General features: G+C 37.7%; 1 protein-coding gene across 1 annotated transcript in view; it reads right to left on the reverse strand.

Moving 5' to 3' along the window:
* Window positions 1-3,589: 3,589 nt before the first annotated feature.
* CLVS2 (clavesin 2) overlaps window positions 3,590-16,879 on the reverse strand; it is a 60,280-nt gene continuing 46,990 nt past the window's right edge. The window contains exon 5 of the mRNA XM_027692043.1: window positions 3,590-11,957. Within this exon, the coding sequence (XP_027547844.1) occupies window positions 11,870-11,957 (88 nt within the window). The 3' untranslated portion in view covers window positions 3,590-11,869. The remainder of the gene's footprint in view (window positions 11,958-16,879) is intronic.

The raw sequence follows: 16,879 nt of genomic DNA on the forward strand, positions 1-16,879 counted from the left end.
TTCCTTACATCTAACCTAAATCTCTCCTCTTTTAGTTAAAAACTGTTTTCCTTTGTTCTATCCCTATCTGCCTGTGTAAAAACTTGTATTACCAGCTGATATATTCCTTTTCCCATCTCTAATTCTGGAGCTTGAACACCATCACAAACTTAAGTGACTGCAAACCATACCTCTTGAAGAGACTGTGTACCTGACAGGTATCTTTGCAAGCGTTGTCGCAAACACTCTCTTTGGTGCTGCATCTTTATTTCATGATCAATTTAACCTATAATTTTTTTCAAAATACACTATATGTCAAATGGTTTTAATGACTCTATAATAACGTAAGAAGCTGTTATGGTTTAGCCTGTTTCTGCAGGGGTGCATCAACTTGATGCACCAAATGGGCTGAGATCCACGGCTACATTTTTTTTAAAGAAGAAAAGAAAGTCATGTGAATGAGAAATTAAATTAAGAAAGATAAGTTGTGGTGTGCCAGTTCCATGTTTCTTTTCTTTTTTTTCCCTGCAAACAAGATGCTTTGTCTTTGTTATAGGAGCATTAAAATTATCTAATAATAATAATGTAAAGTCTGAATAGAAAAACAAAAATCCAGTTGATAGTATAATGTAGAGTTGTATCTCATACTTTATTCTGAGCACTTTCAGATTTCAGCATATTTTCTTTGTTTGTAGTAGGTTGATCTGAACTGTATATGTATGTATACGAAGTATATATGCAGGTATATGAAGTGTATATGTATTAAAGAAAAATAAATAATTGTAAAGGTCTTGAATATGTTGTTGTCATTTTCCTCTATGGTGGTTATTTAGAAACTAATTGAAAGCTTCATATTTCATATTCAAATTTTATGAATTTTTGGTTTATATCAAAACCTAAAAAAAGAGTACCATTAAGATCAGTATTCCAGCTGCTGCTTCATTAGTGTTAACCTTTATTTGGTGGTTCCAGGAATGGGATACGGTTAAGATCAGTCTGATTCTCTACTCATTGCTCATGAGGAAGAAATTACATGTCTGTTAAAAAAAAAAAGTATGTATTTCCAGATATTGAAATGAAAAATAACACTATCAAATAATATGATTAACTGTTTTCTTTAGCATTACCACTACTGGAAATAAAATTTAAACAATGATATTTCATTAATATTTTTTCATTAATATTTTTTTCTGTGAATTTGATAAGAGGCAAGGTGTCAGGGGAGGTTTAGGTTGGATATTAGAAAAAGGTTCTTCACCCAGAAGGTGGTTGGGCACTGGAACAGGCTCCCTGGGGAGCAGCACCACGCCTGACAGAGTTCAAGAAGCATTTGGATGATACTCTCTGGCACATGGTGTGACTCTTGGGCATGGTCCTGTGCAGGGCTAAGAGTTGGACTTGATAATCCTTGTGGGTCCCTTCCAACTCAGCATATTCTGTGGTTCTGTGATTCTGTTAAATTTTTCACAAAAGACAAAAGTTGGGAAGTTATACATCTGAATAGAAGCGAATGATCGTGTAAAAAAAATATCTCCATTTTGACCACTGTGACATATTTTTTCTACATAGGTACTTTCTTAATTGCTAATCTCCACGGTTTTCAACAGTTAACTGATGGATGATGGGAAGATTTCTTGACAGCCTGGTAATCTATCCAGAGGGGAACAGATGCTGTTGGTCAGGGTTCAGGTACTGCAAGGGCTTTTGACTAGTCAACCATTTGTACATGTCTAGAAGGCCAAGGGCTATTTCCTCCCACTACTCATGAGAATGAAACCAGCACTGCCAAGATGCAGGCAGGCAATGAGAAAAAGTACTTTTTTGCTACTGGCCCAGAGCTTTCAGCTTTGTGAAAACTTACTATGTTTATATTGTGCTCCATAGACACTTAAGAGATTTACGTAAACACTGTCGGTACTATTGAAATTATTAGCACAGCTCCCAGTTTCACTATTCATTCCTGTATCCTCCACCATTACAGTGCTATTGTAGGCTGCACCAAAGACAAGCCTCCCATACTCCTGCACATCCTCCTGACCATGCCACTACACCAATGGGAGTTACAGTGACATTATTCTTTTGGCTGGAAGTTGTGTATGAACTCCTGCCTGTACAGAAACACTAGTGCCTGGCAGCAAGGGCTCGCTCTGTTCACCATCAGGGAGCAAAAAGCATTCCTCTGCCCACCTACTTACTTTTATGGTACTACATGTATAAACTGTCTGTATAGCCCTTGTGTAGGTCCCTATTGCTTCCCGGTTCCCTCAGAACAAAGGCAGGTCTGATACTCTTTCCCCCATTCCTCCAGCCCAAAGCCTAGTCTCATCTGGTAGGAACTGAGGGTGCAGGAGTCACATGTGAACTGCAGGATGCTCCAGCCAGCTTCCATATCAGGGCCAGGCAACCTGAGCACGTCACAAGGTGCTGTCACGTGTCAATACAGATGCGAGCTTTGAGGCCTCTGTCTTTTCCATGAAGAAAGCTGACATTAGTGAAAGGGGTCCAAGATGGGAGGTGGGGTGAGACAAGCAGTCATACACACATACACAGGCACGCACACATGTACATACTGGGATCACACTGTTTTCAGGGAAAAGCAGCCTGGCAACATACAAATGTATAGTGGTTATAACTCAAATATTGTAGGGATTTCAAAGGGAGCAGAGAGCTGTATTGACATCTATCTTTTTATAGCTGTAATGATGAAATGTACCCTTGTGCAGCAATTGCTTATATACTGTGTACAACAACACAGCGCCTGGGAGATGAAGGACTAGATAAGATACCATTGATATTTTTTCAACATGTCGATTGGAAAATTTGTTCTTCTTTGGAAACTATACCTTGCAGTGTTGGCCTTAGAAATGCATCTGCATATACCACTGAGATTATGTGTGAAACAGGAAGCTACTGCAGCTTAATCTGTGTAAACTAAAGTTAAGATATGGAAAATGTACAGAAGATGTGAATAAGTGTCCTTGTGTCTAAAGTGAGGCATACTACAAAAAGGACATTAAAGAAGCACATTAACACATGACTATCATTTACTGAGTCTCTCCCTCCCATGAAAAAAACAAAATCTAGAACAAAATATAGTCATTCTGCAGACACCCCTTCAATGTCACATAGTCTGTTCTGTCCTACCCTGGTTATTCTCTCCCGAGAAAAAAAATGTTTTCCTGAAGAAAGGGACATCTCTGTGCAGAGTTAATATCACTTCTCCCTTATGTGGCATCAAAAGAAAAGTCAATAAACATGAGATGATACTAAGGAACACAGTAAAGAAGAAGTTAAGAGGTAGGCGATTAGGAAATATCTTTGAGGAGGAAATGAGCCTTTATTGTGTTGCATATCTGCATGATCTTCATTTGAGAGATCACTTCCAAGAAGTTAAAGTTCACAACAGTATTGTAAACGTGAAATATGTTAGCTCTCTAAAACTTACTGTTGGGTGCAAAGAGACATTATTCAGTGTTACTAGACTTACATGCTGACATACCACTCAGCTATTTTTCTTTCAATGCCTTGATAAAAATCAAGTGCAGTTCATCGAAGTAAAATGTCTTCCATATATATTTTAGCACAAGGAAGCCACACAAACACTCCCATGTACAAACACAAAAATATATATGTATTTTAATTTTCATTTGGTCATATTTTATTTAACAGGATGTCATTCTTCCTCAATAACCAATGATGATTTAAAGTAGTAGTACTCTCCAAAGCAGCCTATTGATCACAGAGAACTGATGATATTTAAATACACAATATAAAGAGTGACATGTTTCACAAAGTTGCTTTATCTTCAGATTTTAGGTTGGAACACAACAGACCAAAAGTAACCATTTCACTAGGTCCAAGAATAAAATTCAAACTGACAACAATTTGTGAAATGAGAGTAGTTATTGAAACTTTACAGAGAAAGAACATGATTAATAAACTTGTCCTGGCTTTACAAATCTGACCCCCTGAGTCCTAACAGTACTAAACTGAGAAACAAACAAATGAATTTTATCCTGAGGATACAAGCACTGTTTGCAAACTACTCCTGTTATTTAATTTTGAATTTTGATTTGGTGCTATAGTATTTTCCATAAGGCTCCAGAGTAGATTGTTGCATGGAACACAAACAAACAAACCCCAAAAAATTATTCAGTCATTACTTTTATGCAAGTACTACAGATCACAAGAGCCTTAAGGCACAGATTGACAATTTAGCAATTTTAAATGTCGCCATGACTATCCATTAATCATTATTCTCATAACAGAGTTGTATTAATAGACTGTGTGAGTGCTTTTGCACTTGTATGAGTGTAGAATCAACAGAGTTAGCATGATTTGTGCACAGCCTTCATTGGGACAGGCATACTTCCATAATCTGCTATTGCTTAAATTTTGGGGCAGTAGTATCTACCTGAAGAGTGACAACCAACAGTCCGGGGAAGGTTAACATCTTACAAGAGCTATCTCAGAGGACTGTCTATCTACACCTGTGCAGATCCCTAGCCAGACTCTTTTTTATATTCCTCTATGATGAAATTGGCCTTTGCTCTCATTTTCCATTTCATGCTGTTACCAGAGATTTGTACAAGGGAAATATTTAAAATACTAGTCCTCAAGATCTAGTCTGCAGATTATAAATGTGTTGGGGGTTTTTTTATAGTTTTCTTCAGTTATTCATAGAATAAAGTACATACAGCAGACAGGATGTTGTTGAGGGTAGGAGGAGGGATGAAGAGCTAGAAATGTTTTGTAGAACACATTTCACACAACAGTCCACAGGGTGAAAGAGCTAGAGAATCAAATGATTGAGAAGAGCCATTATTCTCAAGTTGAACACTAGTTAACTGCAAAACAATTTTTTAAATAATGTCAGGTATTCTATATGTGCCCCTCTGAATATATTTGTAGTTTTAGAATCACATTTTCTACTATTTAATTCCTTCTGCTACTGATGCGTCAAAGATGGACATAAACATCAGGGAAAACCATATTTAAGGAAGAGTGATTATACACTAAATCCGAAGTAAACCCTGAAACTCTTTAAGTTATCATAATCTTAGGCATTATTTGTAACAATCATCAATTTAGTATTCTTAGGCATTAAGTGTAATGCTTAAAGTTGTCAGTTTCCTTTAAATCATCTCCACTTTGAGTGACTAATGGCTACAATTAACATCACCAGCAGCACTGTTTAAAGACACAGGACACAGGTCACCAGCTATAGCTCGAGGGCTGCATAATTAGCACGAGACACTGAGGTTTGTGGGGGAGATTCCCACACCACTTACAGCTTTCCACACAAAGTAGGCGGTGATACCGATGTCAAGGCAAGACAGGCTTTAATTCAAGCAAGCGCTGAATTCTCCCACAACATTTTCTCTGCAGCAGGGGCTTGCAGAATACATCCCTCCCTTCTGTTCCTATAGACAGGCTGGTGAACACTAGCTTTCCAACTCCTGCATGCTACATGATACCCATATCCTGGCAGTCACTGTGGAATCAGCAGCAGCAGAGGCAGTTCAACTCTACCATATGCACCAGGTTTAAAAATATCGAAACTGGGCTTGTGTGGGAGAGAAATATGTTATCGCTCCTTTCTGATGACAGATGTGTCATGGGGTTTGTAAGTCCTCTCTTATATTACTGAGCAGGTGAAAGCCTCCCTTACCATTAAAATGGTCAATCAGTTCACTCAACTCCACAACGTTTTTTTCTCCATAGGCCTGCCACCTTTCCTTACAGCCTTACCTTTCCTTCTCTCCCTCCACGATTTCTTCAGCCAAGCAGGATATAGCATTTCATATATTCCTGGGGCCCATCTCCAACTGAGGCTTTGGTGGTGTGCACTGATTCATTAAACCATGTTCATAAGCTCAGCTATAGCATCTGCCATTTCACACAGTAACTCAAACATTTTTTAAAGATTCAGGGAACTCCATCAGGGCCATGCAAGGTAGACCATGTCAGAAATGGAAACTCTGCTTATAATGTAGAGGGTGGACACACAACAGCCTACTGATTCATTTCTTGGAAGTGTTAATACAAGTTCTATCACACTATCTTTCCCTTTTCACTGCTGGCTTGCTTCTGTTTTTTTATTTAAATTATTGTATTTTATCATCCTCTATTGTCTCTTCCCTTGCTTTTTTCTCCCCTTAAATCTTTACTAACCAAGGGATCTGATTTCAGATGCCCGCCTTTAGGCACTGCTGTGTGTTGTTGATGATGTGACAGCCTCTTTAAGGAATCACAGCAGCATTTCCATATCAAATACAAATCCTAATTAACCCCTGCCATTTGTCTGCTGCAAATTGTCAGATATGTCAATTCTCTGGAAGTGAATTCTCTGCTAACACCAAAAGGAAGCTTTGTCACACCTACAATAGAGAAGATTCGCTGTAAATCACTGATGCTAACTGATGCAGAAAGAACAGTTCTGGCTGACCACCGACCCTTGTAGACAAAATACTTTGTCCATGTTTTAACAAAACATGTGTACCATAAGGAATTATCAGCATCTTTCCTTGGAGATCTCTTCATTTTGCCTGTGTGCAATGTTCCCCCTCCTTTTGGATTCCACAGTGATACCACCAATTCAGATTTTGAACTCATTGCAGAAACTTCTCTGTTTTCTCTCTTTTTAAATTTACATCATGCAAGAGCTAACATACATCAATCAGAGCAGTTTACACACACACAAAACACTGGAGAAGGAGTGACAAAGTACTGGGAGCTTGTGACCCATGTTTGAACTTCACCACTGCCCAGCATTGCACAAGTTGTTATTTCTTAACAACAAAATCACTTTGCAAATTGTGCAATCCAACAGGGGTCAATGCCATTTTGTGCCAAACAGACCCACATGAAGGAAACAAATTAAGATCCCAAAAGCTGATAGGAAAAAAATTCCCACACAACTGAAAGCTGAAATGCAGACTGAAGGGAATGTCCAAGTCAATCTACTAAATACAGACCCTTGACACTGGATCATTCAAAGTTACAAGGCAATAAAGGATGTGGGATTCCTACCTACCTGGCTTGTACTTTCATTTGTGGTCACTTGAGCATGCCTCTAAATAAAATGCTGATGTTCCCTGTATAGTTAATGAGAAACAAATATCCTGTTTCATCCCTGGTTAAGTTCAGAATTCTTTACCAGGGAGCCATGATTTCCTTTTGGTAGTCTTCAGACTAAATTACTTCCCCCCCACACAATTAAAAAGAGAAGAAAAGCATTTCATTTGGGGGACATGCTCCCTTTTTGTCATTTCCTCAGCAGGAACGGCAAAATGTTAATTCAGATTTAACTCCACAGGAAAGAAGATCATCCCCAGTTTGCAAAGGTCTCATGGTAAAGCGTTCTAAATGAACTAGGCATGAATGAATCAACAACCAGACATTCCTACACAAAACAGGGACACATTATTTTCTCTCCTGCAGTTAAAATCAGACTGAGTGATCAAAGTGTCATCTTTGCCATACAGAAATACAATGGGAATGTCTTCCATTGAGAAATGTCTCTAACTTGCTGTGTTTCTGTTTTGCTACCTGAGAAAGTGCAATAACTATTATTTTCTCAATTTCTTAGTGTGCTTTGAAGTTTGTGGACAAAAGTACTATTCTCAGCACCATGCTCGTAAGCTATTTGCAAAATACCTTCCTTTAGAAGGACCTGATACAGCCAGTCATTTGATTGTTCTTTCAGTACAGTTCCTTTGAGTCCTTTGCTCTTGTCTTTCACAATTATATTTATCTTCCAAATTTGTCCTGGTACCCAATGCTGTTGATAGCTCAGCAGAACTTTCTCCATAGGCAATTAAAAATTATCAAAACCAATACCAACATCCCCCCAAAATCACATTTTAATATTCTAAACAAAATCCTGAAGCCTGACTGATTTTTTTCCTCTCTTGCATCCTCTTTCAAACACAACTATATCAAAAAACTTGACAAATACATACATCAATAATAACAGAAACAATATAATAAGAGGGATATGATCAAAGCTTATTGCAAAGTGTTTTCCAAGTAATTCTAAATGGTAGTTCTTATGATGTTTGACAAACTTTAATTTCCAAAACAGAACAGGAAAATAATAAAAGGTGTGAATACTGTCAGGTTACAATTTTGTCAGGTAATATGCTTAGGCTTTGCTGTGACTGTGATTAAATAATACAAAGAGCATTCCATGCAAGGTACTGAGCTAAAATTCTTTGAGAGTGACATTAAAGTGAATCTACTCCTCCACAGATCAATGACCTCTTGAGGTCCCTTTTATGCCTATTTTCTTTCATTCTGTGTTCAATTTACATATATCTCTACAAATATCTTTTGTGACTAGGCATAGCATGTTTGTAGAGTGCAAAACATATTTTTAAATACGCTGTACAGTAAATTTACATTTCTGTAAAGACATCTCAAACTATTTTACAATGAATAGCTATTGGGAGTCTGTGTAGTTGTTGGAGCTTAGTGGGTTTGATTACCTGTCTCTATAAAGCCAAGAGACTATTGACATCGCTTTACGAGAGGAAAGCTTTGGGCATGGAAGTTTCCACAACTTTTCCATATATTTTTTAACATTTGTTTCTTGGAAAAGACATCATGTAAGGCGATACTTTTAGATCTTATCAAAGGCCCAAAACTATCAATTTTTACACTTTTTTTTCTCCCTTCCTTTTTTTTTTTTTGGCATAGTTACTTGGACAACTGTATCCAGTTTTTCCACTAAGTTCCTCATATTGCAGGATATTTTTTTATATGCGTATCAGCATGCATAATTACAAAAAGGTTTTATTCTACCCAATACACAACAAAGGTAAGAAATTAAGAGGAATACTCCCAAGCATTTGAATTCTAATTTTAGCACTTCAATTCTGCTATAAAAATTAGACAGCAATTTCTATGATAACAAAGATTGGAAAAAGTTTTCCGTCCAAATTTAATCTAATAAAAATTGACCTACCTATAAAGATTTTCTACAAGAAAGGTGGAACCCTTTATGTACCCTGATGTGTAAAAGAGAAATGCCTTCAAAGAATACTGAGAACGGGTAAAGTATATTTATTTTTCTTACCCATTTTCATAATCTTATCCAAAGTCACAACTGCAATTACCACTGTCGGAATTTGCTTCAGTGAAACAAAAGCTGCGGCCAAGAAGACCTGTAGCCCAACTCTTTAACAGAGAGAACCTCACTGAAAAAGGAATTTTGTTCTTGGTGAAAGATGAGGTCCCAGTTACACAAAATTATAATATATCCTACTTGTACTTTCTGGAAAGAATCTAATAATACTCATTAACTTGAAGTTGAAATCAGGCATGAGAAAATATTACATAAATTACATTTAAGTGCATAAATAAAGCATTTGCAAAGAAAACAAATTTACAAGATTCAAAACAAATTTTAAGCTCCATACAGTGGAGCAGATTTGCAATTTCTGACCAAACAGCTGCTATACTCTGAAACCAGCATTCTGCTGTCTCACACCAAAGTCTAGCCCATGTTTCTAAAAGGATTCATGGAGATATTGATCACCACTGAGTCACAGTTTGCATACATGTGGAATACTGACTAAATCCTGAAGCCCTTAAAAGGATAAAACTTCTACTGATGCTATAGTTTTATCTGATAAGGATTTAAAAATCAGATCAATGACAATATGCTATTCTACTAACCAGAAGTGTGGACATATACAACATACATTCAAATATGGCACTTTTGCAAATCCTGGATACACATCTCACTTATCCAGCATGATGTTACAAGGAATGAGAAAAACAGGACTGAACAAAATAGTATATAAGGATTGATCATTTTTTCAAGTCTCTCAAACCATAGAAGTAGTATTACAACACTTTCTACTACTGACAACTTGTAGGACAGACTGATAAGACGTTCAGGCTCCATATCTTTTCTCTTTGCATTTCATAACACGTACCATGAAAATAGAATTAGGAGAGCAGAAAGGCAATGACTTGTTCAGACAAGTTCCTGCAATGTGATGGCATGTTAGGGCATACACTATTTATCAGCGTTGCTAACGAACTGCAAAGTAGAAAAGCTTTATCTGGGTGTTGTCTGGGCTAATCAAGGGTGATGCTGGAAGAGTCAGGGCTGTCTCAGCCCTGAGAAATGCAAAGCTGCCACCACAGGAGTTACAGCTAAACTCTAGATGACACCCTGTCAAGATTTCACTCTCTGTTCTTATCTCAGCCTACTAAATCTTACAGCTTTAATCATCCTGGGCAAGGAGAGGTGACCTACAACCAGTGACTTTGAAACTTCGGTGATCACTGAAGTAATGGAAGAAATTCTTTAAACTCCGGTGCTTAGGAGGCAGGGTTGCTGTGAGCTACCACCTCCACTGTCAGTGTTTCCTTAACTAATCCTTGCACTGACTGAACATGCTCTTTTAATACCTCTAACTATTCAGATGTCTTGCTGGGCACCCTGTGTGTCTTCCCACTCTGACTGTAAAGTCCTAATAAGAAACTACATTCTTGCCTCAGCTTACCATGGGCTGCATACACATTAACCAGCACACAAAGATGACACAGTCCATGCATTTCAGCTGATTCACCCAATCCCTAGTGAAACCTGTTGCCCTTTTGAGGTAAAATATATTTCTCTATTATGGCACATGTTCAATATATACAGTTACACTACAACAAAAACAAAGGTGTCCTAAACACATAGGCTGAGATGTTTGACTACAACTTATTCATATTAATCCTTGCTTGGAGTGGGATGCTGTTGTTCTATGGAAAGTTTTACTATATTAATAATGACATTGTCTCAATATACAATCTATAATATATCTAAGTACATTGAATAGGTATGATTTCTTGTATAAACCTTCAATGAAATATACTTATCTAACAATGTCACCTTGTATGCTTGTCAGAGATTGGTAAAAATATATATATGTATCCAGTTTCCCAGTACACAGGATTCAGTGATTAACTTTTAACCTCTGCTGCCAGGCTTTACTTTCAGATACTGGTTATTACACTGTATTTAGAGGACTAATGTCTCATTCCAAGGCAGAACAGAGTTCTGGAAAAATTGTTGACATGCACCCAAAATGTAAGAGAAGTAACTCCAATGTGTCCCATATTACAACACCCAGATTACAGTAACAAACCAGGTTACTTGCGTAAATGAAAAGTTAAGGAAGAAACCTCAGAGATCCATACAGCTAAACAACAAAGCTGTCAAAGAGTTGGTTCCAGTTCATCAGTTATCTTTTTCATAATGTTACATGGTTTTTGCTGTATCACAATCCTAAGTCACAACATTATTTGGGAAACCAATTCCTAGAGTTAGGAAACATTCAACAGAATCTCCCAAGTTCTTATATTCCTTCTTTATCTTTGCACAGTTACACAAGCATTGCAGAAAAAAAACCAGTAGTCAATGTGCTCATTGGCTTCCTATTAGAAGGACAACATTTAATTGGCTTTGATATTTTTCTTTGTCCAGTATGTATTTCTCTGTGTGTGTGTGTATGTAAGAGAGAACACATGTTTTCCTCTCTTTTTTTATGGTGCACTTCACTGACATATTTAATAGTCACTCATTTCCATAGCACTTGTTTGCCATAACTTACAAAGTCAAATTTGAGGATTATATTGTATTTACAAACAAGTTGGCACTTACAGAATAAATTATTGTTTCCTCTTTTTTTTTCATTTCATTTTCTTTTTTTCTCCTCTTCTGTTTCACCCAAGGACATCCAGAATTCAGGCAGAATAGTAAAACCTGCTGCCATTATGCTACATTAACATGAGTAAATAGGATTCCAGCTGTTACACTCCCAATGGTTTGCTTGTTGCTGAGAGGCAGTGCCTTCCACCTCAGTTCATGTCCAATGCTCAAAAACTATTAGTCAAGTGAAAGCAAAGGCTGCATGTTTTCTTCCTCATTCTTATCCATGCGTTTCAGCACCCCAGGATCCACAACTGACTGAGACCTGCAGAGGGACAACATGTTTATTTGACATTTCTAGATCATGACAAATGAGGGTAAACCTCAGCTTTCTTTTGTTTATTTTAATTTTTGTCAGGGCTTAAAAATAATGGTCCAGCATTACCCAAGCACCTAATCACCGCAAATGGTCAGGAAATACACTCATGGAGGGATAACATGGCTTTAAAGGGCTCAGTGCTGATTTGTGAATATGGGAGCAAAAGGTGGAATAAAGTGGATCTTGTCTTCTTCAGTGAAATTGTGAAGCAGGGTGCATCCTCAGCACAGAAGAGCAAACTAAGCTATTCTTTGTACTGACTTAAGGACTGACCCTCTCTCCAGAAGGTTATATGGCACCGGGCTGGTAAAGAAGGTACAATTCAGCCACCCAGCTGGGTAATGGCACACTGCAGCTAGTGGGATGTGTTAGCTGAAGCACAAGTTGCTCCTTTTCTGAATAGCACTTAAATTCAACAGTGCAAGATTCTAAGCCAACTCTAGGGAATACTGCCATGGCTAGCAGTATTTCTGGAGCAGTGGACAAATTTGTCAAACTCACCCACTCAACTAAACAGGGCAGGGAAGGATGATAAGGGCAAATTCAGTGATGATTGTAAAATTTCTCCAGGTTCTCCGATTCAGCATAGAAGCATAACTGGTACCCTGCAACAGCCATATGTGACAGACAAAGAGGAAAACCCAGCCTCCAGCAAAATCAAAATGCTCCATTAAAAACAAAGTCTGAAGTGTTAAGATGGGGGTCTCACATCAGCTATGTCTCAGTTTGTTAAAAATCAGAATCACTTCTGGGGTACAGTAAAAGCAACTCTTGTCAAATGTTTCCTTCAATGAGATGAATCGCATGCAGGAAATGCTCATTTCTCTTCCTTTCTGTAAAGAAGACTTGAGATGGCTAAAGAGCATGTATACATCTCTACAATGCAGGCATCTATTTTTGATCAGTGGAAGCACACTGTGCCTGCAGCATTGCTACAAATTTGCCCATTTGGAGGGCTACAGTGCAGAGAAAAACCTTTATAAATTCTAAACTCTCCTAAGATAAACATATGGAGTCAATCCTCCACTCTTATAAAGTGACATCATCAATGAAACCAATGAATGAGGCTGATAGCAGGAGACAATCTGACTTTCTCAAAGAACCTGAAGAAAGCTTACAAAAACACAAGAAAAAACATCTAACTTAAAGCCTAGGTGAAAACTTTAAAAACAAGGATATTTTCTAATAATATTTATCACATTCTCCTACTAATGCTAAAATCAAGAAAATTAGTTTTAAAATATGACAGTCTCTCTTGTGATAAGTGTAATTTAAAGAATTTTAATTAAAACTGTACGATAACACTCATCCTGAACACTAGTCAGTTCCTCAGGCAGAAAACGAAACCACTGAATTTAAAATGCTTTTTTAAAATCTTCACAGGGTACCGTGCCAATGCAAAGCTGATTGAAAATTTGCTGGTGGGAAGCTGCACTCATGGAAAATCCAGTTCATCATGATAAAAATTGCTGTGGAAGCATAATAATTTCAAAGGATTGCCAACTGAATATAAGTACTAAAACTGAGCCTTTTCCTCAATTGCCAATGACTGAGCAGCCAGGGTTTCCACTTCTCATCCGGGGAACTGAAGGGGAGCTGGAATGGCTGCAAACCTGGTCACAAATTCCCAGTAAGGGAGCTTTGGCCATAAATTCCCAGGGGCTCCAAAATCCCCAATGCCAAGGCAGGTGTGAAAATTGAACTACCCAAATCCTGATCTATGGTTTGTAAGCTCAGGTGCCTAAATGCCTTGAAGGAGAAATAGTTTTCATTCGGTTTTAAACAGAAACTTACTGCAGTTTCATTCCATTCAGCACCAATTTACAAATGAATGCATGTAAAAGGAAAAACATTTGTGTAAGTCTATAGCACCCTCTATTCTATCTATAGCTCCCAAACAACTTTAAAAACATTACTGAATAAATTCTAGGAAAACACAGCAGGGCAGAGTTATACTACGAAGTCTCATTGCAGAGGTGAGGAATCAAACCACAGATACTCTGAAAAGTTTATCAACAGAGACATTTGCCTTGTAGGGTTAGGTGAGAAGAGGATGCAGTTTCCAGCTGGGTGCATCAGCCATGACAGCCACAGGTGAGCACAGCCACAGGCTAAACCTGACTGCTGAAACAGCTGTAATGGTGCCACTTGATATCAACATGTTCTCCCCAGAGGTCTGTGCTACAGATGGGATTCATTCCTCCTTGTCTCCACCACCCTCCTGTTACCAAACAAGTTATATTTTTTAAGAAAGGAGTCTATGCAGCAGTGGGGGAAGATGTTGGAAAATCCTTTTAACTTTAGTAAACAGTGTTTGATCTTTACATCTGTGACTAACAGTCTTATGCCAGCTATTGCTTCCTTATTTACCTGTATCATTGATTAATATGTACTAGGAGATGTCTCAGTTTTGAGAACAAGGATCGTGTGTTAGAGCAAAGAATGATAAGAGAAGTACATTATGACCTGGCCACATATTTGAGATATTCTCAAGGAGAAAAGATTCACTAGATGATCTGAAACCATAGCCAAATAAGTCCACCAAAATAATTAGCATATATGCATTTCTTCAGGAAATGTAATGAATATGCAATAAAAATGTGACTAATATATATTAGTTGCATGAATATATCCATGTCTGTTAGTCTGCTGCAGATGCATGCTTTGAGGAGCAATCCCTATGCACCCAGCACTGTTTATAATGTCAGCCTTCTAATCAAGAAAATTGGTTGGAGAGCTTTTTTCCTGGTTTTCAGTGCCACTCCCCACAATCAACTTTCCTTTCAAGGTGAGGTCATCCAATTCACCAAAACTTCAAGCAGATCTGGAGGAATGTTAGCGGGGTAAAAAATATATTATGGGGTAAAAATGAGTAAGAAAGAAATGAATTCTCAGTAGGATTTTGGTTTAAGAAGAACATTGTTTCAGAGCAGTAAACTAATTTTAAAATAGCAAGCCAAATTAAACAAGGTGATTGTTGGAGATCTGCCAGATGCTTATGAAATTTGTTCTAAGTTCAGCACTTTTCACTGACTTACTGTCTGGTTTTTATATGTTAAAAATCTTATTCTGCACCAACATACCATACTGACTGTGGTTTCAAACTGAGAGAGACAACATACAAGGTACCAAACTCAAGTTAAATTTAATTTTTAATGAAATAGTTTATCTGTTTTATTTTAATTTTTCTATTAGTATTTTACACCATCTGTGCATTTAATACACAAGTTCTGGAACTTTCTGTCCATCTTACTACTTGGTACTAGCGCAGTAAGTCTACTTAGTACTTTTTATATGCAACACCAGGGAATGAGGATTCCAGCAGGTGCTGGAGGCATGCTAACTGAGAAAGACTGCAAAGAAGGTGAAGAAATTTCAGCTTAATATTATGTAGATACAGATTTCAATATGCTTATTTTTCTGCAGTAGGTAACCTACTGTGTCAGCTCATCCAGACTGAAAGAATGTCAATGTGAAGGTTACACTGAAGTATAATTCTGTATGAAAGGTTTTTGAAGCACAAGTTAAATGACAATAAAAATTATTTCAGAAAGAATGAAGAATCTGGTCAACTCACTGATTGTCTGTTTAGTAATGTGCTTGCCCAGAATAATCTGAAAAACTCTACTCCAAAGGGTCTTCTCCAAAGGAACTTGTGACAGGCCTTCTCATATTTTTTTTTGTTGCACCCTTGGATGAAGTTATTTACTCTTGTGACTTCATTTTACAACAGTAAAACTTCTGCATTTCAGTTCCTTAATTCCACTCTTCTGTCAAAGACAGCTTCTCTATTGTCTCATAATTCTTGTATTACAAGCAAATCATATTTAAGTGTATTGCTCACCTTTCCCCTTCCCCTGGCTCTTTTCCTCTGTCTCATTTTCTCCATTAATTATGTTAATTACATCTTTTTCATACAGCTTCAGAACCTTTCTTAACTTCTCCTTATCCTAGCTCATTCCTATCAGTTTCTTGCTACTTCCCACCTTCAACGCACTGTAGGTTTTTTCCACACAAAATCCTTAAACTTCACTGGTTTCTTTTTTCTTTTTTTTTTTATTCCTATGGCAATCTCATGTTATCTCCTCTCTGTTTCCACAAAAATATCTCCCTTTCAAACCACACTGTTCTTCCCAGTCTATGCAACATTTTCCATCCAAAATCATCTTCCTGGCTGAGGAATTTCAAAATGTTTTATCCTGTTTGATCTGCTTCCAGAACTTCTTTCCCTTTTGCATCACATGCCATCCCCTAAAACTGGGTTCCCAGCGTAGCATATTCTGACTTAATTTTAATGACTTTCTATATTGTTTTCTGCCCTGTTTGCTCTCTTCTGATCCATTGCTAGGCCTACTCCTTATGAGTTGCACTCTGACGTTTGCTTCCCTGCTCAACCTTTCCTATCACAATTGTAATATCACCTTTTCTCTTTTCTACTGCTCCGGCAAGGTCGGATCAGGTTCACTCCTCTAAAGTGAATAACCTCACTGCTTCCATAGTTACTGGAGAGGTAACTAACCTCTTCCTATACTTTATCTTGAATGGTAAAATGCAGCAAGCAATTACACTTTACCTTCTCAAAGAGAAGAATACCAGAATGCCAGAATATTTACCAGACTTGAGTATAACAATTGGCACTTATTTTTGTCCTGGTTCTCCTCAGTACATTTTCTCATGTTGTGTGCAGTCACTGCAATTGACAGTTAAGATGCTGTAAATGTCTTGACACCTACAGGTTGGTGGATACCAGGCACTGGGCTATGAGATGGAGGAAGATAAGAGCTATTTTCACCACCCAGATGGATAATTGGCCCCAATTTACCCTCTGCACTGAGGCTCACTCCAGCTAGCGCTGTTTCTCTAATAAG

This window comes from Neopelma chrysocephalum, unplaced genomic scaffold (genome assembly GCF_003984885.1).
Source record: "Neopelma chrysocephalum unplaced genomic scaffold, ASM398488v2 Primary Assembly neopelma1_23, whole genome shotgun sequence".
Lineage (NCBI taxonomy): Eukaryota > Metazoa > Chordata > Aves > Passeriformes > Pipridae > Neopelma > Neopelma chrysocephalum.